The 24749-nt window shown below is 48.3% G+C and overlaps 2 protein-coding genes across 13 annotated transcripts in view; one reads left to right on the forward strand and one right to left on the reverse strand.

The window, feature by feature from the left end:
• Positions 1-13886, forward strand: part of SULF2 (sulfatase 2) — a 128710-nt gene extending 114824 nt beyond the window's left edge. For 3 of the 5 annotated variants that reach the window (XM_032256063.1, XM_032256064.1, XM_032256062.1), the window contains exons 11-21: positions 490-685; positions 5150-5378; positions 5776-5875; positions 6726-6820; positions 7786-7845; positions 8341-8510; positions 8761-8903; positions 10329-10452; positions 11379-11412; positions 11649-11702; positions 12718-13886. In XM_032256063.1, coding sequence (XP_032111954.1) covers positions 490-685; positions 5150-5378; positions 5776-5875; positions 6726-6820; positions 7786-7845; positions 8341-8510; positions 8761-8903; positions 10329-10452; positions 11379-11412; positions 11649-11702; positions 12718-12748 — 1236 coding nt within the window. In that variant the 3' untranslated portion in view covers positions 12749-13886. The remainder of the gene's footprint in view (positions 1-489; positions 686-5149; positions 5379-5775; positions 5876-6725; positions 6821-7785; positions 7846-8340; positions 8511-8760; positions 8904-10328; positions 10453-11378; positions 11413-11648; positions 11703-12717) is intronic. The other 2 variants (XM_032256065.1, XM_032256066.1) reach the window with 2 other exon arrangements.
• NCOA3 (nuclear receptor coactivator 3) overlaps positions 13714-24749 on the reverse strand; it is a 158095-nt gene continuing 147059 nt past the window's right edge. For 2 of the 8 annotated variants that reach the window (XM_032256053.1, XM_032256054.1), the window contains 6 exons: positions 23948-24241; positions 22211-22330; positions 20030-20303; positions 18424-18598; positions 17932-18073; positions 13714-17650 (listed from right to left, as the gene is read on the reverse strand). In XM_032256053.1, coding sequence (XP_032111944.1) covers positions 17639-17650; positions 17932-18073; positions 18424-18598; positions 20030-20303; positions 22211-22330; positions 23948-24241 — 1017 coding nt within the window. In that variant the 3' untranslated portion in view covers positions 13714-17638. The remainder of the gene's footprint in view (positions 17651-17931; positions 18074-18423; positions 18599-20029; positions 20304-22210; positions 22331-23947; positions 24242-24749) is intronic. The other 6 variants (XM_032256059.1, XM_032256057.1, XM_032256055.1 and 3 more) reach the window with 6 other exon arrangements.

Raw genomic sequence — 24749 nt, forward strand, 5'->3', positions numbered from 1 at the left:
ATGAGGTCGAAGATTGAGACCATCCTGGCAAAACTCCATCTCTACTAAAAATAGAAAAATTAGCCGGGCGTGGTGGTGCGTGCCTGTAATCCCAGCTACTCAGGAGACTGGGGCAGAAGAATTGCTTGAACCTGGGAGTTGGAGGTTGCAGTGAGCCAAGATCGCACCACCGTACTCCAGCCTGGCGACACAGCAAGACTCCGTCTCAAAAAAAAAAAAAAAAAAGTCCTCTAACTGCCATGTGGGTGGATTTTCGGAGCAGACCGAAGCAGGCAGCCATGAGTGGTGGCTGTCGTAGGCATCTCGCGGGGGGTGATGGTGGTTCTGCCCAAGGTTGAGGCATGGCCAGAAGCGGCGCTTGCAGATGCAGGTGTAGGGCTGGGTGCAGGCAGGGCGGGGGTGTCTCCAGGGAGGATGGGGGGTGGCAGGGGAGAGTTGAGTCTGGGGGAGCAGATGAACAGCTGGCTGAGACCCTGGTGTGCCTTGCAGAAGTGGCAGTGCGTGGAGGACGCCACAGGGACGCTGAAGCTGCACAAATGCAGGGAGCCCGTGCAGCTGGGCGGCGGCAGAGCCCTCTCCAACCTCGTGCCCAAGTACTACGGGCAGGGCAGTGAGGCCTGCGTCTGCGACAACGATGACTACAAGCTCAGCATGGCCGAACGCCGGAGAAGGCTCTTCAAGAAGAGTAAGTGTCACGACCTGGCTGAGTAGGACGGGAGGAGAGAGATCCTGCCTGGGAGCCCCATTCATTCATTCACACAATTCCACAGAGACTGTCACTTTGCCAGGTGGTGGTCTAGGGACTGGGGACACAGCCATACCCCCTCACAAGCCACCTAGTGGAGCAGTAATAATAAAACTTAAAGATAAGGCCAGGCATGGCGGCTCACGCCTGTAATCCCAACACTTTGGGAGGCCGAGGCAGGCGGATCACCTGACGTCAAGAGTTCAAGACCAGCCTGGCCAACATGGTGAAACCTGTCTCTACTAAAAATACAAAAATTAGCCGACATGGTGGTGCGTGCCTGTAATCCCAGCTACTTGGGAGTCTGAGGCAGGAGAATCACTTGAACCCGGAAGGTGGCGGCTGCAGTGAGCCAAGATCACGCCACTGCCCTCCAGTGCGTGATCCGCTGGTGCATTTGCTAGCCAGCTGATTGGGAACTACAATAACTTTTCCTAGCTGAACAGGACGATTGGTTTCCAGATGGGATTTCACAGCTAGCCTCTCCTTGCTTCAGCTCGTGGCACAGTGGATAATCTTTAAATAATACAAGATCTCGCAGGGAGAAATTCAGCTTGTTTCCCCCTTATTAATGCTTAGAGGAAAAACAAATGTCCCTAAGTAGCTGAGAGTCAGCCCAGCACTGGTAAGAAGTCCTCAGCGGGTGTGATGTCAGCGCCTGGACCACCTCTCAGCAGCCTGTGAGCGAGGCGGGGTGACCACCCTCATGATGGACAGGAAGGGCTGGCTCACGTGGCTGTCCTGGGACTCCAGCCCCATCTCCTGCCCAGCATTCATCCCCCCGCTGCCAGGGCCTCCCACAAGCCCCTCTCCTTTTTTTTTTTTTTTTTTTTTTTTTTTTTGAGATGGCATCTCGCTCTTTCTCCCAGGCTGGAGTGCAATGGCACGATCTAAGCTCACTGCAACCTCCGCCTCCCAGGTTCAAGCGATTCTCCTGCCTCAGCCTCCTGAGTAGCTGGATTACAGATGTGCGCCACCATGCCTGGCTAATTTTTGTATTTTTAGTAGAAATGAGGTTTCACCATTTTGGCCAGGCTGGTCTCAAACTCCTGATCTCATGATCCGCCCACCTCGACCTCCCAAAGTGCTGGGATTATAGGCGTGAGCCATCACACCCGGCCTGTCCCTCTTTTCTGAGCAGCCAGCCTAGAGCAGGCTAAATGGGGGCTTTCTGTCCTCCAGGGGACACTGGCAATGTTTGGAGACATTTTTGGCAGTCACAGTTGAGTGTGACGGACGGGTACTGCTGGCATCTAGTGAGCAGAGTCTGTGGATGCTGCTAACACACAGCACAGCCCCCACCGCAGACATTCAGCTGGCCCCAACGTGTCAGCAGTGGTAAGGTCGGGAAGTCCTGGCCCACCCTGACCCGCTGGGATCCCGGCTGTGGTGTAGGGAAGCCAGGCCGAGCTGGCCAGCCCACAACAGAAGGCAGAGCCGGGAACAGGAGATGGGGACCAGGACTCGGGAGATGGGACCAGGTGGCCGGGGTTCATTCATTTCTTGAACTCTGTGCCAGACACTGAGATCAGAGTTGACCTAGAGAGACACTGACTCTCATGGACCTCGTGTATGAGACAAGAGGTGAAGAAGTTAACAGAGAGGGCCACTTCCCCGGTGAAAAATGCGGGAAGGAGATGCAGCAGTGGCGGGACCGGACAGAGGGGTGGCGGCTACAGAATGGTGCTCAGTGGACATTTATTCAGAACTGGGTACAGAAAGGAGCAGGCCCTGTCAGCCAGAGAGCAAGTGTTCTGAGGAGGAGGAAGACGAAGGACAAAGTCTGTGTGCTCAGAATGGGCATGGGGGGTCCCAGCCACAGAGAGGTGACCGATGTGGCTCAGGGGGGTGAGCGGCACAGTGGGCGCGAGCAGCCACATCACACGGGGATGCTGGCCTAGGGAGGCAGGGAGTAGGCCCAGGGTGTCACCTGAGGTGAGGACATAGCTGCAGGCAGCGTCCCCAGCCACCACGGTAGCTGGTCTGCACCAGTTCATCACACCGAACGCTTCACTGGTTCTGTTTTGTGCCATCCTCCAAGGAGCCCTGCAAGGCAGGCACTGTCATGAGGATTTGCCCAAATCGCCAGGGCCCACGCATGTGCTCAAGGGTTTGCACCTGAAAATACCATTGCAGTGCCAGAGCTCTCGGCCGCCGGACAGTGAAGTCCTGTCCCACGCCCCATTTGTGTGGCAGGGAGGTGAGAGTGACAGGGAGAGCTAGTTGTGTGGCTTCAGTCCAGGAAAGGATTGACACAGAGCCGGGAGACCATTTCTGTGAAGAGTGGAGAGGAAAGGTGTTGAGCTTTGCTGGCCTTACGGCGTCAGCGGCTTGGCCCTGCGCCTGCAGAGGTCTAAGCAAAAGGCAGCAGCTGTGCCCAGGGAAACCGTGTTCCAAAGACAGACAGGCCGGCCTGGGCCCTTCTGCCATGGTTTAGAGGCCCCTGGGTCTAGACCTGGGAGAAGGAGGGTGGTGGAAAGAGGCAAAGCGGCTCACTCCTGAGCCGACTGACACAAAAGGAGCAGAGAGAACACGCTGGGCGACGTCCGGGGTCTCTCAGGGTGACCCTCGAGGGACAGGGAGTGCCCTCAGCACTTTGTGCACTCTTTTCAGGGAGACTAAGCCGAGGGAGGGAAGGGCCCCGGAGAAGGCTTGCCCCGTGCCAGAAAAGGCCCAAGGCTTTGCTAGAGAGGGGATGCCTCTCCTGGGCCCTCTTCGGCCCTTGTGACTCTGATGCAAGGTGCCTGAGGACTGAAAGATACAAAACATCCCCCAAGAGCAGGGACAGCGAGACTCGGGCCACGTGGGAAAGGAAGCCCTTTCCTCCCTCCTTCCGCCACCTTCTGCCTCCAGCGGGTCCTCCTTGGTCACCATCTCGGGGTCACTTGGGACCCAACAAAAGCTGGGCCACAACTGGCTCCAGGCTCTCCTCCTTAAACCACGTACATCTGGAGAAGGATGACAACGCCAGTGCATGCTGGGGGCCAGACACGTGCCAGGTGGCAGAGGTTTAACACAGGAAGGCGTGGCGGGGCTGTGGCCAGGGCCACAGCAGGGAAGACACTGGCCAGCCAGAGGGGCCGCTCCCCTCCGGCTCATCCTGACCATGTGGAGCTGTGGGCGGAGACATCTGTTTCCTTTCCGGAAGCTGGAAGTCTGCATCCGTCCATCACCGCCCCCATCTCCCCTTTTTCTCTCATGTCAACACCTCAGATTTGTTTTTTTTTTTTTTTGAGACGGAGTTTCGCTTTTGTTACCCAGGCTGGAGTGCAATGGCGCAATCTCGGCTCACCGCAACCTCCGCCTCCTGGGTTCAGGCAATTCTCCTGCCTCAGCCTCCTGAGTAGCTGGGACTACAGGCACGCGCCACCATGCCCAGCTAATTTTTTGTAGTTTTAGTAGAGACGGGGTTTCACCGTGTTAACCAGGATGGTCTCGATCTCTTGATCTCGTGATCCACCCGTCTCGGCCTCCCAAAGTGCTGGGATTACAGGCGTGAGCCACCGCGCCCGGCCTAGATTTGTTTTTGAGACACAGAAGATGCATGCTCTCTGGGGTGTCACGTTAGCCTGCACGCACTGAGTTTTTGGCATTAGGGTGTCCGTAAAGCCGCTCTGAGCCTCGTGCCCCACCCACCTGGCGGGCAGCCTCCAGCTCACTGAGTCTCGGAGAAGCTAAGTGGCTTCCCCAGTCCCCATCCATGTCTCTCCAGAGACAGGCGGGCACTGCAGGGCCCTCTTCCCAGTTCAAGGCGTTTTTATATCCATGATACTTTTTTCCTTTTTAATTGAGGTGAAGTTGAGATAACATAAAACTTACAGTTGTATACAATGCAGAGACATTTTATGTTCACAGCGTTGCACACCCCTACCTAGTTCCAAAACATTTCGTCCCCAAGAGGGAACCCCGCACCCGCCTGCAGTCACGCCTCACGGCTCTCTCCCCGTCTCGGCAACCACCGATCTCTCTGCCGCTGTAGATTTACCTATTCTGGATAGTTCCTATAAATAGAATGAACAATATGAGCCCGCTTTGTGACTGGCTGCTGTCACTCAGCAGCATGCTTTTGACACTCATCCACGCTCTGGCATGAGTCGGAACCTTGCTCCTGGTGGCGCATTGCGTTGTACAGATGATGTACCGTCATTTCTTTACCCGTACGCAGCTCTTGCTTGAAATCCTCTCGCGCCGGTGCCTTCTTAGCTCTAGGACGTCAGTCTTGCCGGTGTGATCGGCTCGAGGCCCTCCCAAGATCTGTGAGCAGGCGGGGAGATTTCATGACCCCTCGGGTCGCAGGCAGTGCTGAGCCTCATTCTTAGCAGCTCTTGATGAAGGAGCCACTGCCCAGACAGCCCGGCCAGCCCTTCCTGCCTCCCTGACTCTGCCACCCCTCGATGCCCACAGGGTACAAGCCCAGCTACATTCGCTATCGCTCCCTCCGCTCAGTGGCCATTGAGGCAGATGGCAGGGCGCACCGCGTAGGCCTGGGTGATGCTGCCCAGCCCCGAAACCTCACCAAGCGGCACTCACCAGGGGCCCCTGAGAACCCAGACGACAAGGATGGTGGGGACTTCAGTGGCACTGGAGGCCTTCCCAACTACGCCGCCACCAACCCCATCAAAGTGACAAATCGGTGAGTGTCCAGGTGGAAGTTGAGGGTGACAGGGACAGGACAGACCTTCGGAAGGGCTTCCCACACCTCCTGGGCCCCTGGGCTGGTCCTTCTCCTCCTCCTCCTCCTCCACGTCTACCTCCTCCTCCACCTCCTCCTACATCATCTCCTCTTCCACCTCCTCCAGCACCTCTTCCTCCACCACCTCCTCCTCCTCCATAACCTCCTCCACCTCCTCCTCCATCACCTCCTCCACCTCCTCCTCCACCTCCACCTCCTCCACCTCCACCTCCTCCTCCTCCTCCTCCTCCTCCTCCTCCTCCTCCTCCTCCTCTTCCACCTCCTCCACCTCTCCACCTCCACCTCCTCCATCTCCTCCTCCACCTCCACTGAGCCACATATGATCCCTTCTCTCAAGCAGCTGCCACATCCTGGAGAACTACACAGTCCGGTGTGACTTGGACCTGTACAAGTCCCTGCAGGCCTGGAAAGACCACAAGCTGCACATCGACCACGAGGTGAGTGGAGAGCGGGTGAGAGGAGCCTCCCCTCAGCCACCACGGGCCTGACGGGACCCCGACTCACAGTGGGCGGGCAGTGAGGCCAGACCCAGGGAAGAGGCTGGAGAGGTGAAGTAAGGTCCTCACAGACTCCTCAACCCAGCCACAGGCGTCAGTCCCAGCATCAGACAGACAGCTTCCTGCACAGGCTGAGGGAGGACGGCTTGGCCACACTGTCCCCTTTTGACTTATAAGAAGTCTACACTGGCCTTGTACAGGGGCTCACGCCTGTAATCCCAGCACTTTGGGAGGCTGAGGCGGGCGGATCACAAGGTCAGGAGATTGAGACCATCCTGGCTAACACAGAGAAACCCCGTCTCTACTAAAAATACAAAAAATTAGCCAAGTGTGGTGGTATGTGCCTGTAGTCCCAGCTACTCGGGAGGCTAAGGCAAGAGAGTCACTTGAACCCAGAAGGTGGAGGTTGCAGTGAGTGGAGATTGCACTACTGCTCTCCAGCCTGGGCGACAGAGCGAGGCTCCATCTCAGACGAAAACAAAGAAGTCTACACTACAGTAAGGCGTTTCACCAAGCCCAGGGGAGATACTGGAGCGTGCAGTGGGCTCAGTGAGTTCCTGCGCAGGCCAGCCCAGGAAAATGACTCGCTTCCCTGGCACACGCTGGCTGGAGGGGAGGGCGGGCTTCCTTCAGCAGGCGGAACCAGTGCCTCCTCCCTACCCACGTGTGCCCGTGGCACCGGGGAGCGCGGCCACCGCTGCTGAGCACAGATGCGGGGGCAGCCGCCAGGCCCGGCCTTTCTCGCCCAGCCCGGGCGGTTTCCAGGCTTCCTCTCCTGCCCCTCCCTCAGATTGAAACCCTGCAGAACAAAATTAAGACCCTGAGAGAAATCCGAGGTCACCTGAGGAAAAAGCGGCCAGAAGAATGTGGCTGTCACAAAATCAGGTGAGGCAGTAGCAAGGGGACCTGCCTAAGACCCCACTCTCCTAGGGCAGCTCATCTCCTCTCATGCTTGACTCCTTTCATCATTTTTTAATTTTTATCTTCTCTTTCATGGCATTAAAAAAAACCCATAATCCACATCCTTATCGTCAGCCAGGCTGGCGCCCAGGTTCCAGTCCCGCTAGCTAGAGGCCCACACTTGCTGTGCAGAGCCGGCTCCGGGCCGGGAAAGTTCTCTGCCCAAGGCCCTTTCAGAGATCGCCCAAGGCCCTTTCAGAGATCGCCCATGTGGTCTAAGGTCCACGTTCCCGGCTCAGGGGTCCCCTGGCCCAAAGGACTGAACTCTAGAACAGCTCTGTCCAGTAGGACACTCTGTGCTGCTGGAAATGGCCTGTATCTGCCCTGCACCACGTGTGGCTGCTGCACCCTTGACATTGTGGCTAGTGTCACCAAGGAGCCGAATTTTTTATTTTGCTTAATTCAAACTGAAGCAGCCACCTGTGGCCAGTGGCTCCCGTACTGGACAGCACAGCTGGAAAAGCCTGACCGTTCCAGAAAGTCTGGCAGACATAGGCTCCCCTGTGCTGACCCCAGCCAAGCGTGCGCAGGCGGGCGGGGGGGACGCGGCCTCAAGATGCCGAGGCTTTGACATGTGAAATTAACCCTCCAAAAAGGAAAGGAAAAGGCTGCTGAGGCTGACGCCACCTAGAGCCAGGCCCAGCTTCTAGCCGTGGCTAAATTACCATGAACCCGACCTTCTAAAATGTAGCCTGGGGTCTTTAGGCAGGGTCCTGGTGCATGCTTGGAGAAAGAAGCCAGCCAGGCATGTACCTGCTGCCCCCGGGATAGGACAGTGCCCTCCCACCACCACCCCAGGAGGAGGGCGGGGGCGGGGCAGCAGCTACACACGGGTGTCGCAGGAACCCTCTAGCCGTTTCTGAAGCCTGGGGATGGGGGGTCTCTTACAGCTACGACTCCCAGCACAAAGACCACCTCAAGCACAAAGGCTCCAGCCTGCATCCTTTCAGGTAAGGGCAGCTTGAGGTCCTGGGGAAGAGCAGCAGAGGCCTGCGTGAGAAGTTCCCCTTTAAGCTTAAAGAAGAAAAGGAAAGTCCAGGCCCTTCCCTGGGGAGTCCGTGGTGACCCCGAAGAGGCCTTACTTCCCAGTCCACACTGAGCGGGCCTCTGATGCCCCCTTGTGGCTAAAATGGAGTGGCCACAACTCCTCCAAGCAGGGCAGGCCTCGGGAAAGGAAAGGGGTGTCAACGGGAGTCCCAGTAGCCGCACAGTTCTGTCCCCACCTCTGTGCCCTCTTGGAAGTTAAAGTAGGACGAAGGAAGACCCAGGTTCTGGCCCCGGCTGTGCCTTGGATCAGCACTGGACTTGGGACCCTGAACTGCATAGGCCCATGGGTCTCTGTTGGAGAAGCCTCAGCCCAGCCCCTAGGTGGACGGAAAGAGCAGAGACGCGGGGTCCCTGATCCCTCAGAGGCCCAACGCGTGTGTGTCCCTCCGCACCCATAGGAAGGGTCTGCAGGAGAAGGACAAGGTGTGGCTGTTGCGGGAGCAGAAGCGCAAGAAGAAACTCCGCAAGCTGCTCAAGCGCCTGCAGAACAACGACACGTGCAGCATGCCAGGCCTCACGTGCTTCACCCACAACAACCAGCACTGGCAGACGGCGCCCTTCTGGACCCGTGAGCAAGCCCCAGGCAGGGATGGACAGGCTAGGGCCCAGGGGGGCCAAGAAACTTCTCCGCTTAGCGACTCACCTGGCCCCAAGCTTGTGAGGGCTTCCACTGCCAGACCTCTCCCAGAAAGGGGGTCCCTGACACCAGGGGTCCATGGTGCCCGGGGCAGCCTCTTGGCGTTCGAGGAACTGGTTGGGGGGGCGTCCTGACAGGAGTCACTGTTGGCACTCAGGACGTGCTCTGTCTTCCTTGGCAGTGGGGCCCTTCTGCGCTTGCACTAGCGCCAACAACAACACGTACTGGTGCATGAGGACCATCAACGAGACTCACAACTTCCTCTTCTGTGAATTTGCCACGGGCTTCCTGGAGTACTTCGATCTCAACACAGACCCCTACCAGGTACAGACAACACAAGCAGCGGGGCAGGGGTGCACCTGTGCTGCCAGGTAGGCCCCCCAACCTCAGGGAAGTGATGACAAATTGTCCAAGTCCCATTGAGTCCCTGAGCCAGTGGGAGTCAGTTGAGAAGCCACTGAGATTGGGGGAATCCGTGTTCAATCAGCCTTTTTTGCCTCCATCACGCTGCATGTGTAATATATGCAGCTTCTTCCCACTAACTTAACATGTCAGCATTCAACCAGGCTTGACGGGAACTTGTGACGACTCCTGAAACTGTCAGGCTGTAGGGTCAGGCCAACTATTACCCACTGCAGGGCCCGCACAGACCACGCAGATAATGTAACAGTCACACACGGCACCATGCACTCTGCTAAGTGCTTCTGTACAGTACGCCATCTAAACACACAGGCAACTGGGGTGGCCCAGGGCCACAGGAAAGACCAAAAGCGACCAGGCTCAGTGGCTCATGCCTGTAATCCCAGCAAGGCGGAGACAGGCGGATCACCTCAGGTCAGGAGTTCGAGACTAGCCTGACCAACAGGGAGAAACCCCATCTCTACTAAAAATACAAAATAAATTAGCTGGGTGTGATCATGCATGCCTGTAATCCCAGCTACTTGGGAAGCTGAGGCAGGAGAATCACTTGAACCCAGGAGGCGGAAGTTGTGGTGAGCCAAGATCGTGCCCTTGCACTCCAGCCTGGGTGACAGAGTGAGCCTCTGTCTCAAGCAAAAGGAGCAGCGGGGCGTCTGCTGGCCGGAGCGTGTGAGGCTCTCAGGGCCGTCACTACTGAGCAGCAGCACCAGAGCTTTCCTGTACTGTGGCCTTGGGATTGTCCAGCCTTTAACCTTTCAAGAAAAGCCTGAAATACCTTTTTAAACGAAATCTGATTTTTAAATGTCAGCAGCTCAAATGCTTTAATTACTAAATAGGCTTCCAGTCTTTCTCCTCATACTTTAACCAAAGGGAGTAAGTTGGTCGCCAGTAGCTCACAGACTAGCCAAGAACCCAGGTCACTTACACGTCCATTCACCAAATGGCTGCTTTCCGATCAAGAGGAGCTGAGGGGCTTCGATGAAGGTTGCTGATAAACCCAAGACTTGGAAGGCTTTCTTTCCAAACATGGGAAGTTTCCTGACCAGTGGCTGTAGAATTCCAACGTTAAATACACAGACATGGTTTTTATTCTCCTGAGTTTTCATTCTCATTAAGAGAGATCCTGGTGGGACTAGAAGCCAAAAAACGTCACCTAACTCTTCCAAACTCTGGCTCTTGGAGAAGCTGAGGTGGGAATAAGCAGGTCACCAGCCCATAGCACCTTCCACCCGCAGCCTGCCTGAAATATGTCCCCATGTTGGTAGAAGGGCGGTGTCGGGGTGGGTCCCTGTACTTACCTTGTTGACAAACTACCGTTTTTGCAACCAGCTGATGAACTCAGTGAATACGCTGGACAGGGGTGTCCTCAACCAGCTACACATACAGCTCATGGGGCTGAGGAGCTGCAAGGGTTACAAGCAGTGTAACCCCTGGACTCGAGACATGGACCTGGGTGAGTAGGCACCCCAACATGGGGCCTGTGGAGAGCAGGGACTCTGGAGGTAGTGTCTACCCCAAAAATGAGCCCAAAATCCCCAGGCTTTGTGAGGTGATACAGATCCAGACAAGTCATGGACACCCCTGTCCATAACAGCCAGATGGCCTTTGACACGCTGTGCTTCCTGAAAGAGGAAGGCCCACACCACTGGCCCAGGAAGCGCACGGAATTCCCTCTCATTTCATTTTCTCCCTTTTGTTCACTCATGCATTCAACAAGCATTGACTGAGGACTTATACCTGAACCCATGTTAACTAAAGATGACCCCGACCTCCCTGATTCAGGCGGAGCTGGCGTTCTTCTAGCAAGGGCAGTCTTGCTTGTCTGGACAGTCTAACCGGATGGTATCATCCAATATGACTGGGCAAGGGCCCCATTAAATGGAGCCAAATGTTTGTTGTGTGCCAGGCTCTGTGCTGAGCATTTATCTGATAAGCCTTTGAGGTGAGTCGTCGTATCATTTTATGGAGGAGGAAAGTGAACAAGGTGGGCTGACTCCAGAGCCCATGCACTTGATCCTGCCCCATCCTCAGGAACCTTCCCAGAGCCCAAAAGGGAACTCCCTCCTGCACTTGGTCAGGGCTTTGCGCTTTCTCTCCCCTGGAGCATAGACGTTTATGCCCGTGTCCACCTCCCTCACCATGACTATGGTCAGCGTTGAATGAAGCCATCAGGGTCCTGAAGCTGACAGGGTGACCCCAGATTGTGGGCAATCCTAGGAAGACTTAAGGCAGAGTCTCCTCGTAATTCAGTCTACGCTGAGTAGGGAACGCCGTCAGCGTCAGGGGACTGTGACAAAAAAGCCCAAGATGGTTTTCTGGCTTGTTTGGGTTGTTTTGCCTAAACTATCTGCTGCTGTTTTCATTTTCTCCTTCATTTAGGACTTAAAGATGGAAGAGGCTATGAGCAACACAGGTATTTCATTTTATTATTAAAGCCTAAACAAAGTTCGTATATCTTGGCCCATCCTTCGGTCTCATCTCTGTGAGGCTGCATGTGTTGAGAAACTTCCCTTCCTCTGGTCTGCCCAGGATCACCCAGCAAAGATAGGTGTCACCTAGGAGACCTGCTTTGTATAGTTCTTTGGGGACAACTTTTTCTTTCTTGGTGATGGTTAACATTCATTCTCCTTTTGACACTTGAAAACTTAGGATGGTTCAGCGTCGAAAGTGGCCAGGAATGAGGAGACCTTCTTCCAGATCACCGTGAGTTGAGGAACCGGCTTACAAATAAGAGATCTGGTTCTGACTGCTTCATTTTGCCAATGCTATTCTATATGCATGCCATTTCTACTTATCACCCTTCATTTGTTCCCCTAGTGAGGGTGGTGGGGGGAGGAGTACTAATGTAAGTCTTTCCCTAAGAAAACACGTGAATCCATTTTGGGTTTTAGATTAATGCCTTGTCCAGTACACTACTGTTCTCACTATAGTCTGTGTTTGGGAAACTCGAGCTGTTACTTAGAGTTGAGAAGTATTTAAATATTACAAATTGCCAGGCATCTTGAAGGCTATGGCTGCAGAAGTGCTACCTGGTACACAACATCAGCAGTAGGATGGCCTCATTACATGGTTTCCAGAAAGCCCAGGCTACAAACGCTCACTCCAGTGCCATTGGAGGCTGGCAGGCACTAAGAGACTGGAAACCTGGAAAGGTCACCTCTAGTCTAAGGGAGCAGGCCAGTTTGTTCCCTGCAGGAATGGGCTGAGGTTTGCTAGATTTTCTAATTCATCGAGCAAATCCAAAGGTGCAGGTATGTGTGAGGACTCTTTAACACGGTCATCTAATTTGACATTAAGTTAACCATGTGGACGACAATCCCCCTTGGTGAGCTGCTGTTTGCAACCTCTGGTCTACTCATGTCTTCCTTGATGTGCATATAAACCTGTGTGGCTTTCACAGGACATGAGTAACAGGCCAGCTAAGGCTTTCTCTGGTACTTCTAGAATTAAGGTACAGAATCCTTACATATCACAACCTCCTTAGCCACTATTCTATCCAGATCCTTCAATGCCATTCTTGCCAGGCATTGAATGTTTAAGTAAACAACTAAAAATTGAGATGATTAGGTGGTAGCAATCACGTTCTTAGTAACATAGAAATATTCATTCTCAGCAGCCACATCCTTGAAGCAAAGCCTCCTCAGCTATAGGACTGATTAGGAAGTCACGGTAAAGACGATGGTAACTAAATGCTAAGATGAGTTTGTTTGCTCTTCAGGGGACGACTGTGGGAAGGCTGGGAAGGTTAAACAACAGAGGTGGACCTCCAAAAACAGAGGCGCCACCTGACTGCACAGGCAACGAAAAAGCATGTGGGTGATTTCCAGCAGGCCTCTGCTGTTGGCCAGGAGGCTTCAGAAAGCAAGCACTCACTCTCAGCCAACATGGCAGATTCTGGAGGATAACCAGCAGGAGCAGAGAGAACTTCAGGAAGTCTATTTTTGCCCCTGCTTTTGCTTTGGATCATACCTCACCAGCTGCACAAAATGCATTTTTTCTTATCAAAAAGTCACCACTAACCTTCCCCCAGAAGCTCACAAAGGAAAACGAAGAGAGTGAGTGAGAGATTTCCTTGGCAATTTCCCCCCCCAAGGGTGAAAGTCATTGGAATTTTTAAATCATAGGGGAAAAACAAACAAACAGTCCTGTTCTAAATCCTCTTATTCTTCGAGTTTGTCACAAAGAAGGAACTAAGACGCAGGAGAGAGGCAACGTGGAGAGGCTGAAAACTGCAGAGAGTTTGACAGTGAGTCAGTAGCACAAAAGAAGAGATGACACTTAGCACTATAAACCCTGGTTGCCTCTGAAGAAACTGCCTTCACTGTATATATGAGACTATTTACATGTAACCAACATGGGAACTTTTAGGGGAACCTAATAAGAAATCCCCATTTTCAGGAGTGGTGGTGTCAATAAACGCTCTGTGGCGAGTGTAAAAGAAAATCCCTCGCAGTTGTGGACATTTCTGTTCCTGTCCAGATACCATTTCTCCTAGTATTTCTTTGTTATGTTCCAGAACTGATGTTTTTTTTAAGAAGTTGATGTTATGTCCAAAGTTTTGTGAAACTTTTTTTTTAAAAAAAAAAAAAAAATTTTTGTAGTGTAAGTATTGTCATACAATGTTCAAAATGCCAGCCAATGACCAGCAGTTGGTATGAAGAAACCTTTGACATTTTGTAAAAGGCCATTTCTTAGGAGTTTTTTGGTGTGTCTATTTTTTTTTAAGTATTCAAGATACTGCCAGTCAACACCTTTTTGGAAGAACATGCCTTGGGTGTAGAACATTTTTTTAAAAGGCGAGTAGATGGTTGTAGATAATGACTAAAGTCTACCATACTTCAAGGGACTTCACAGGTAAGTCTCATACCAGCAGGTTTGGGACTTTTTTTTAAAAAATATTAATTGCAAAGCAATTCACCTTGGCCAACCCTTCTTTGTGTAACCTGATACAAGCAGTTGTCAGAGTTCCAGAATGGGAAAAGTACAAACTGTCAGCAGTGCAACCCATTTCTCATTTAACACATGACAGAGATAACCCCAAAGTACTCAATTTTTTTCAATGCCCCACATTAGGCCAACACTCCCTAGCAGCACCCTAAGCTGTACTTACTTTTAACCTCTCAAACTGTTACCATTATTCGAAACCTCTTTTACCCTTAATCCAACAGGGATATCATAAAAAAATGCTCTTTAGGCTCCAATTTTAAATAGAAACCTTTATTTACAATGACATCCAAAATGGTCAGCAAAGCAGTTGAAGCTTACCATCCCCCATTAAGTCATTCATATGGTTTCGATTCTTTGCAGAATAAAGAATTTGTTTTTAAAGTAACACAATGTAAACTTGATTGAATTCATTCTCAAGAGTGTAAGTCAATTCCTGAGAATTTAAATATTGCTCTCAGAATGACATTTCCATCTTCTTTGAAATTCCATATATTAGAGGGAGAGAAGACAGACACCCTGCTCGTCTGTGTCAACAAGTGTGCCTTGGAGTTGAAAACAACTCTTGTTCCTCTGATTACATCAATCCTTGAGGTTTTGCTCCTATGAACCTCCTAATTGTGAACAAAACTCACAGCTTCTGCAAATAAAAAGGGAACTGGGCAGTTATACATGTAACTAGCAATCCATTCCGTTCACTTGCAGCTGCCTCTACCTCTGGATCAAAGAACTTCTAGGACATCAAGCCAATTATCTTCTGTAATACCCTACCCCTAATACAGATACCCCCCAACTCACCTTAGATATTAAATACTGATAAACTAAGTAGCACTGTTGTTGATATTTACACCTTTCAATCCAGATGCAGTTTAGAAAAGTGGCATCATAATATGAACATTAACAATGCAACTTCCATTTATTTTTTAAAGGAAGAAACATGTATCTCCTTTATATCATTCTGATCTTTATAAAACATATATATTTTTTATTTATATATCTTTGGATTCAGCAAAAATAAAAAAAAAATAGTAGGTACTGGAAATATCCCACATTCTAAAAGCAGATGAAAAGATTATTTATTCTGTTCACCCAACAGATAACAAGGTTTGAAAAAATGGGAGGTGCGGGGGTGTGAGGAGAGGTAGACAGCAGGAGTACAAAGAATTATCTAAAAAAGATAAAGGGCAATACAGGTAAAAACAAATTATCTCAAAGACTGCACCTAGTAAAAGAAAATCAAAATCTTGAGTTTGCACCAATCAAATGAACAAGTAGAAAATATAAAAACTTATAATAAACTTCATTTTTCCACTATATAAAAAAGGGAGTGCTGCCTTCCAGTGAGCCTGGAGCCAGGTTTAAGGAATTTTTTAAAGTCAAGAAAGGTAAGAGCACCACTCTATTTCTCCCCACACACATAACTTAAAGAAGGTTCAGACACAATCGACCTGAATTACACGAGACTAACTCAGCTGTGCCTCTGTCTCCACACAGGAGCACACACCATCTAGAAAGCACAGGCCACTACCATGGAAGTTTTGGGATTAACACTCTTAGATACAGTTTGAACTTGGTGGGGGAAAGAAGGCAAACTCATAATTGTCTACACTGTTTTGAAAATCCACTCCAGTGGTGGGTCTGGAAATACCAGGATTCACTTATTTGTAAGCATATCAAAGATTAAATGATCTTACCTTCAGAGACATCTAGAAAGACTGGCTAAATGTGTGAAATTTAAAAAAAAAAAATTAATGGCTCTCAGTTATTGCTAGAAAATGACACCAAAGCTTTAGCAGAGACCTTTGAAATTCATAGACATTCAAAAACCCAATTCTTTCAACTATTTGATCCAAATGAAGTAACCCAGATAAACAGAATTAAATTTGGTGTTTTCCTTACTCCCAACTAACTAAAATAGGTGTCAAAGGGAGGCAAGAGCAGAAAGTGGCCGGGGGCAGAAGAGGGAGGGGTTTAAAAGGTGCTCAATTAGACGGTGGCTCTCAATCACAGTAAAACTGACTGTTCTGGGTACTGAGTTCCTTAAGAAATAACAGTGACACTATTCTAATTCACAGGGATATAGTGAAAGTATCACATCAGTAGAATGAGGGACAGCTGAGCAGACACCAGAAACTACACCAACATTCTACTCAAGATCTCAATGTGGGATTCAGGTCTTAGCAACCAAAATCCAAGAACACTCCTCAAGGGGATGAAAAGGTAACATAATTGAACACAAACAAATCCCATGAATTGCTGCTATTTAACTTACGGACTGCTTAAAATCCAAAAGACTCTCTTTTCAATCAAATTGCTTGATTTTTTTGAATTCCTGATACCTTTTTTTATTTCCCCGTATCTATTCGTTCCCCCAAAATTAACAAAGTGCTTAGTTCTGGTAGAGGAATTCTTAAAAAATTAAAATGCCTACATCTTAACAAATATCTTTAAAAAGGATTTATATGAAGAGATTGAAAGAGTGAGACATCTAAGGCTGGGGCTACAGAAGGAAAGGCTGTGGAGCACCATCCCTCCCCCAGGCCACGAAAGTCAAGGGATGTCTCTTCCATTGGTAGCCTTACCACACAGCTTACTGAAATCAACAATGTTAAATATTTTGCTTCACAAACTCTGTAAAAATGAGTTGTTGTGACCTACAAAAAAGGTATATACATATTTTACATAATACAATATCTTAAAGGTCGTATTTACACACACAAAAAAAAATCTATTCACAGAAACACTTCGAGATTCTGATTCAGAATGCAGTACCTGGCCTTGAGTTTTCAGAAGTTTTCAAAAAGCATTATTGCTCTACCATATAGGCAAAGGGTGACACCAGTACTTATTTAAAAAAAAAAAAAAATTCATAGTTCTTGTCCAACACGTAAGTGTAGGCAAAAACCAGGAATGTGTTTCACTCTTCCCTCAAGACCTCAAGAACATTGCATTTATCTATTACTTTTTAAATAAAGTGCACTCCGCTGCACATTAGCATGTGAAAAGTTTGCTACGGCTGCAATTAAATACTGTCATCTCATTTTCCCTTCTGCAAAGCCGTTGGACATGAATGACAGTTCCTGGAGGTGAAGTATTACAGGACATGAGCGGCAAATGAAAACCTTCATTAGGAGAAAGCCTAGGACAACAAATAGGGAAAGAGCAACTCAGCACCATCAGGAAAGGACAATTCAGAATCACCAATTCCACTGGACAAAGGGTCAACACAGAACTACTTGGGAGTGACAGAACACTTGAAGGCTGGGACTATGCTCTTAGTCCAATACTGCAACTAGCAAAAGCAGATGTTCTAATCTCTCTAGATTCTTCCAATGTTCTCTGGCCCACCTACATGGATTTAAAAGACTTTGGCTAGCAAGGCAGAAAAAAGTGACACAAAGTTTTATGATCAGTAACACGCCACATTTCCAGAATTATATCCCTAGGAGGTGGAATGCCAAAAACATTTCTGTTTTGAACACCATGATACATAGGAGGGCGGGGGGGAAATAGGTAGATATTGCAGTTCGGCTTAAAATCCAGTCCTGCTCAAATGACATCAGTTAAAATGCCCTTGACAGAGCTCAAAGCTGGCTTTCTTCAAAAATGGATGCCCGGAACATGGTATCTTCCCAATAATCCTAGTGCAGTGTTATTTGTACAGTGGTTTCCTTAGAGGTCCTGGTGCAGAGACGTCAGCAGTATTTCTGTTAGCAACCAGAAAAAAGCTGAGTAAAACACATGCTTTGCACAACAAAAAAATGTCCATGTCCACATTCATGGCTTTTCAGGTTCCTTAGATCCCATATTACCAAAAGCATCTCGTGGCCCAGTACCTTCAAATCAATGGGTTTTTTAAATTACTGCAGTTTTAAGTTATAAATTCAAGTTAAAATATACCTAGGACCTTTTGATTATAGCTGAGGCTTTGGTTCTAACCACAGAACAAGACAAACTTTTTGAAAATGGTAAACAACAGACCCCATACCTGATCAGGACCCATAGGCATGCCGGACATGGGCATGGGGTTCATGTTCATCGGCCCCATGTGGCCGCTGCTGCCGTTCACGTGCACCATACTATACACTGCAGGATTCCCCTGGTGGGCAAACTGCTGCTGGGAAAAGGAGCTGTGAAGAAACTGTAATGTTACCTCTGGAAGGCATTTTGGCGACAAAGGGCATGCCCACAGAAACTATCACAATTGTGCCAAACATTGCTATACTTAAGCTGGGAATGTCAGAGAGAAAACTCCCTGACAGCCTGTGATCCATTTTTCACAGCTTTCTGTACTCGATACCCTAATAGATATGTGCATGGTATGAAGGACTCTCAAAATGGACAAGCCAAAGAACACATCTTCTAATATGAACCCAGTCCTTTCAATCTCTCTATCCAAAAAGGCTTGACTGAAAAATACAGTAGTTCTTGGACTTCGGGGACTAAGATGTGACTAACTTCAGAAGTCACTGTTCTTTACCTGTTCCTGGCCAAATTTCCGGAAGGCCAGCCCTTCATTTCTGAGGACTGAAACATGGATGCAGCCTGGGGGTGTTGCATCATGGGATTCTGGGAGGGACCCATTCTTGACGACATCATTGCATTGGGAGGACTAGACACTCGACCAAAGGCTGGATCTGGTGGTTGTCCCATTCCTTACAAAAACAAAGAAAAAAGAAATAAAAATGTCCAAATGCCTTCTCCTTAAAATATCGGATTTCTGCAGTAACTTTTTTTTAAAGGGGGCGGGGTGGAGGGAAGTGATAAGTATAAGATACAGAGTGCTGTAAGATGCCACTCCCCAGTTATTCTAGATTCTCACCAAGATGACAACTAGAGTAACAGGCTTACTACAGAAAGGAGCACCATATCTAGATCACTGAAAGGTTAGTTGCTTCAATGGGCTTTCTGTAGAAAAGGGACTCCTTATCGCTCAGCTCACATCATTCTGTCCCTCTTTAAACTGCAGGGGAGTTATAATCTTCAGAGGACAGGGCTCCCCAATAGACACCTTTATCCCCACCATGTTCCTGGAACCTCCCAAAGGCTGAACTGAAGAGGTATCTGCATAATTAATAAATCCAAGTCACCAAGAAAATCAACTTAAGCCGGGCGCAGTGGCTCAAGCCTGTAATCCCAGCACTTTGGGAGGCCGAGGCGGGTGGATCACGAGGTCAAGAGATTGAGACCATCCTGGTCAACACGGTGAAACCCCCTCTCTACTAAAAATACAAAAACATTAGCTGGGCATGGTGGCACGTGCCTGTAATCCCAGCTACTGAGGAGGTTGAGGCAGGAGAATTGCCCGAACCCAGGAAGCGGAGGTTGCGGTGAGCCGAGATTGCGCCGTTGCACTCCAGCCTGGGTAACAAGAGTGAAACTCCGTCTCAAAAATTAAAAAAAAAAGAAAAGAAAATCTACTTAAAAGCCCACAAAAGTGCATTCCTCTCACTGACTTGACCAAGCATTCAGAGATTCTACCATACTGGAACAGATATGAAGGAGCAAGGCGACGGTTCTGCAATGTTTCTTCCAAATTAAGAGTTTGGGGACTCTTAATAAGTGGGACTGGCCAGGCGCGGTAACTCAAGCCTGTAATCCCAGCACTTTGGGAGGCTGAGGCGGGTGGATCACGAAGTCAAGAGATGGAGACCATCCTGGTCAACATGGTGAAACCCTGTCTCTACTAAAAATACAAAAAATTAGCTGGGCATGGTGGTGCGCGCCTGTAATCCCAGCTACTCAGGAGGCTGAGGCAGGAGAATTGCTTGAACCCAGGAGGCGGAGGTTGCAGTGAGCTGAAATCATGCCATTGCACTCCAACCTAGTCAACAAGAGTGAAACTCCATCTCAAAAAAAAAAAGTGGGACTGAAAAAGATACTCAACTATGGCAGGATACACCTGCCTCAATTACCTGTGTGCTGCAGCATTTTTGTTTTCCAATAGTTTAAATTAATTTGGTTTTCCTTGTGAAGTAAACAGGGAGTGAATAGTATTTTTGTTTGTCATGTTCAACAGACGTAGTGAAGCTTATGTCTTTAGTAATGTTAACTTGGGGAAGGCATATTTTCACTATCAGATTTACCATAATTTGGTTGATATGTAAACTGCTGTGGTGGAGCTTGTGGCATTGCAGGTCCAGCCAAAAGCCCATCCATGCTGGGGGAAGCAGTCACATTAGGAGGTGGGCTGAAGGCCTGGGTTTGCTGCTGCTGTTGCTGCTGCTGCTGCTGCTGCTGCTGTTGCTGTTGTTGCTGCTGCTGCTGCTGCATCATCATAGCCACCCTCTGCTGTCGGAAGTGATGACTTAGCAGCTCTCTGCTGCGTTGGGCGACCATTTGGGCATTAAGAAAACCCTGCCAATACCCAAGGAAGAGTGCAATTACATATACATGTAGCAAGAACCTGCCAGTTAAATACATATAGTACTCCACAATACCACCACGTATAAGACAGAAAACACCCAGTGCCTTTTTTTTTCCCCCCCAACAAAGGGAAAGAAAAAAAACTTTTTTTTTTTTTTTTTTAAAACAGAGTCTCACTCTGTTGCCCAGGCTGGAGTACAGTGGCACGATCTTGGCTCACTGCAACCTTTGTCTCCTGCCTTCAAGTGATTTTCCTGCCTCAGCCTCCCAAGTAGCTGGGATTACAGGCAGGCACCAACATTCCTAGCTCATTTTTGTATTTTTAGTAGAGATGGTGCTTCACCATGTTATCCAGACTGGTCTCAAACTCCTAACCTCAGGTGATTCGCCCGCCTCAGCCTCCCAAAGTGCTAGGATTACAGGCAAGAGCCACTGCACTGGCCAAAATATATAATTCTTTACATAAAGCTTTCTGACCAGGTGAGGTAGCTCACAGCTATAATCCCAGCACTTTGGGAGGCCAAGGCGGGCAGATCACTTGAGGTCAGGAGTTCGAGACCAGCCTGGCCAAAATGGTGAAACCCTGTCTCTACTAAAAATATAAAAACTAGCCAGGCGTGGTGGGATTCCAGGAGTGTCTATAATCTCAGCTACTCAGGAGGCTGAGACAGGTGAATCCCTTGGATCTAGGGAGTGGAAGCTGCAGTGAGCCGAGATCATGCCACTGCACTCCAGCCTGGGCAAGAGACTCTGTCTTTTTAAAAATAAAAATAAAAATAAAAAGCTTTCTGGCTATTGCAGGGGGAGGGGAAGAACTGAAGAAGAGGGACCTGAAAATTATTTGAGGTTAGAAGACAAAAGATGACACGCTGTCAAGCTTTAACATGGCTAGCAACACTGCACAAAGTTAGAGAACATTTGGGGTGGAATCTGAGGACAAATAACTATGAAAGGAAAATGAGGATTCAGTGTGTTGGGGTGGTGGAGAGATGAAACAAGAAGCCAAAAAGTAAACAAGATGAGGTTATACTCAGATAAGCAGGGGTCCACCTCGGAAAATCTTGCACTTTCTTTAAACTTTCAGAAAGAGGTATAGGGGCAAGGAGAAGCTGTCTGGAGGTTCAGAAGGTGACATAACCAAAGTACAGCAAGGAAATTGTACTGGGCTCCACCAGCTGTGGAGCATCTCCAAAGAGCAAACTTTTACCTTCTTTTTGTAGGACATTCTAGCTCAGCTTACATAAGATATTTTATTATCAAGATCATATAAATATCAGTACTTCCAAGTAAGCATAAGACAATGAAAATCGAGCATTTCACGGTTGTTTTTAAAAAAAAAAAAAATTATAAACAATATTTGGAATCACAGGAGAGGACTGCTGTGCAGTCATCTGCCTCATGCACATTAAGAAAACCCCTCAATACTGTCTCCACCACTGGCTAGAAGTGGAAAGGAATTATAATATTCTGCTTCAGGAAACAGGTCATCTCAGAGGCTATCACTAAGAACATGATTATGTATTCTTTATTTTCTTCTTCATAATCTCAGAATTTTACCCAGTGAGCATGTTGTTTCATAATCCAGGAACAGAGGAACATTTACAGATTTATTATTTTAAATTCCTAAAAAGCCAAGTGAGAGCAACTGATCACAAGGGGAACCAATTAAAAAAACACTAATCAATGGTTTTAATAAAGAAACCTCTCCCTCCTCTGATTCCTCCCAGTCACTAGCCAGAGAGAAGAATGAAAGAGTTGAAGTCTTTAAAGCAACTCCTTTCTTACATAAGAAATTCAGCATTACCTTCATTTGTTTAACACACATTTACTGAGAGCCAACGACAGGCCAAGCCCTGTGCTGTGCACAGAGCAATGTACGTGGAGACGCTCACCATCCTCACCTGGGAGCTCACCTGGGGCTGCATCATAGGCCTCATCACCGCAGCGCCACCAGCAGTCGGGTTTTCCATTTTCAATTCAAGTGCCTGTCGGCTCTGATTCAAAAACTGAGGTGAGACCAGCTGGTCAGAATGCAAGTAGAGAATGTCAGTCTGCCAAAACAGCTTTCCAAACCCTCAACACCAGCCAATGAAGTAATGATATCTCCAAACACAATAACCTGGCTAAGTCACATCTAAACTAAACCAGTACTCTCATACTGCATAAAGGTCCATGTTGAAACGTCTTTGGCTAGCATAAGAAGGGCCACTGTTTGGCATTGGGAGAATAAAGTGAAATTTTGCACCTTAAACAGTACCTTCACACCTGTCATTCCAGCACTTTGAGAGGCTGAGGTGGGTAAATCACCTGAGCCCAAGAGTCTGAGACCAGCCTGGGCAACATGGTGAATCCCATCTCTACAAAAAATACAAAGAATTAGCCAAGAGTGGTGGCATGCTCCTGTAGTCCCAGCTACCTGGGAGGCTGAGGTAAGGGGATCACCTGAGCCTGGGAGGTTGAGGCTGCAGTGAGCTGTGACTGTACCATTGCATTCCACCCTGAGACCCTGTATGAAAAAATAATAAATTATATACACATATATACACAGACACAACAGAAGCTCAAAAGATTTTAAGGCCAGGCTTTCTCTGGGATTATTCAGGCACAGGGGAAATAGCTTTTACTTGATCAGAGTAATTCTGAATAATCTGCTTCCTCCATTAGCTCTCCCTAAATGACTTTTAGTGAAAAGAAACAGCAAAAAAGTAAAATGAACCCATTAACACAGCTTTTCTGAGTACCTAAACTGACTTTTTGGAATATTTATTCAATGGAGAGTCTCTGGATCTTTGGATTCCAAACTCAGGCATTTGGCTGCACACAGTGGCTCACACCTGTAGTCCCGGCACTTTGGGAGGCTGAGGCAGGAGGATCCTGAGGTCAGGAGTTGAGACCAGCCTGGCCAACATGGTGAAACTCTGTCTCTACTAAAAATACAACAACTAGCGGCACATGCCGGAAATCCCAGCTATTCAGGAGGCTGATGCTCAAGAATCAATTGAACTCAGGAGATGGAGGCTGCAGTGAGCAGAGATCTGCACTCCAGCCTGGGCAACAGAGCAAGACTCCACCTCAAAAAAAAAAAAAAACTCAGGCATTCGTCTACTTATATGGTTTGGTTCCACCGCATTTAGTAACTCAGTATGCTCAAGACACAAACAATAAAAACAATTTTAAAACATTTCTTGTGGACTAACAATAGGGTAAACAGAAGTCATATTTCAGAATATTAAAAGACAGCTCTAGTTTTATAAAACATCTAGAAGAGATTCCATTAAAAATGCTGAAATCAAGAAAATTTAAGTATTTGGTTACTAGTATTAAGGATTTTTTTCCAAAACAAAATTATCTGCCTTTAAGACTACAAAGTCAGCAAGTAACATTTTTCTTCCCCCAAGAGCAATCCTTCCTTTTTTCTTTTTAACCTATACAATGGAATATTCTCAAAGAAAGTACAGAATTCCAATACAACTACTCCTTAACAAGCAGACATTTGCACAAATAAAACCTTAAAGAGAAGTAAAACAAAAAGAATTTCTTTAGTTGACAAGGGATAGAGTACACTAGTGGTAAGAACTCTGAGAATAGTCTGAAAACCACAGAAGGAGAAGCCAGAGGGAAGAACACATGACTGTTACCTGCTGGCCCTGTAGCCTCTGCTGAAGCTGCATTCTAAGTTGCTTGGGGGTGTTTGTCCGGGGTCTCATGATGTTGGCTCGTGGGTGCATTCCTTGGAGAGGAAAACTGCCTTGCTGGTTCATCTGATTCATCATAGAGTTAAAAGATGGTGATTGTCCCTGAAGATGAAAGCCTCCTTGCATTGGAGGCCCCTGTGCTGGATACGTCTGTCCATATAATCCTGCCTTCTGATCCATCATTACTGCTGCTTCTTGGCCTTGGAAAGCATCCTGTTTGGGTTCTAAAGCCTGTCCCTTAAGCAACACATAAATGAACAGTGAAGAACATCTATGAAGGCAACAGAAGTCAAATGCTGTAAAGAAGGTGAAAAAATCCAGGCATTCAACAAGTATTTAAGTAAATTCTTGTTATGTGCCCAGCATCACTTCTCAACATGCTAAGGATATATTCAAAGTAACATGCCACAGGTGACAGAAAAAGAAGGAAAAAATAGATACTCTGAAGAAGAGAACAACCTGCTGTGCTGAGACAAGAGCCTCCTGGGTACTGTGCATTCACCTTTATCTTCCCATCCACAGGCACTGAATGCCAAGCATGCAGCCAACACCCTTGATATGTCTCACTTGAAAGCATTCTTCACCCCACTGAACTTTGCAACACTTCTCATTTTTCTCCCACCTCTCTGGTCTTTCCTTGAATGAATGCTAACTGTTCTTCAGGGTTTAGTCCTAGGCTCTCTCCTTTTCTCTTAATACATTTTCTACTTAGGTGCTCTCATCCACTGGTGATAATGATCACATT

This window comes from Sapajus apella, unplaced genomic scaffold (assembly GCF_009761245.1).
Source record: "Sapajus apella isolate SASKATOON/1434 unplaced genomic scaffold, GSC_monkey_1.0 scaffold92, whole genome shotgun sequence".
In the NCBI taxonomy this organism is placed as follows: domain Eukaryota; kingdom Metazoa; phylum Chordata; class Mammalia; order Primates; family Cebidae; genus Sapajus; species Sapajus apella.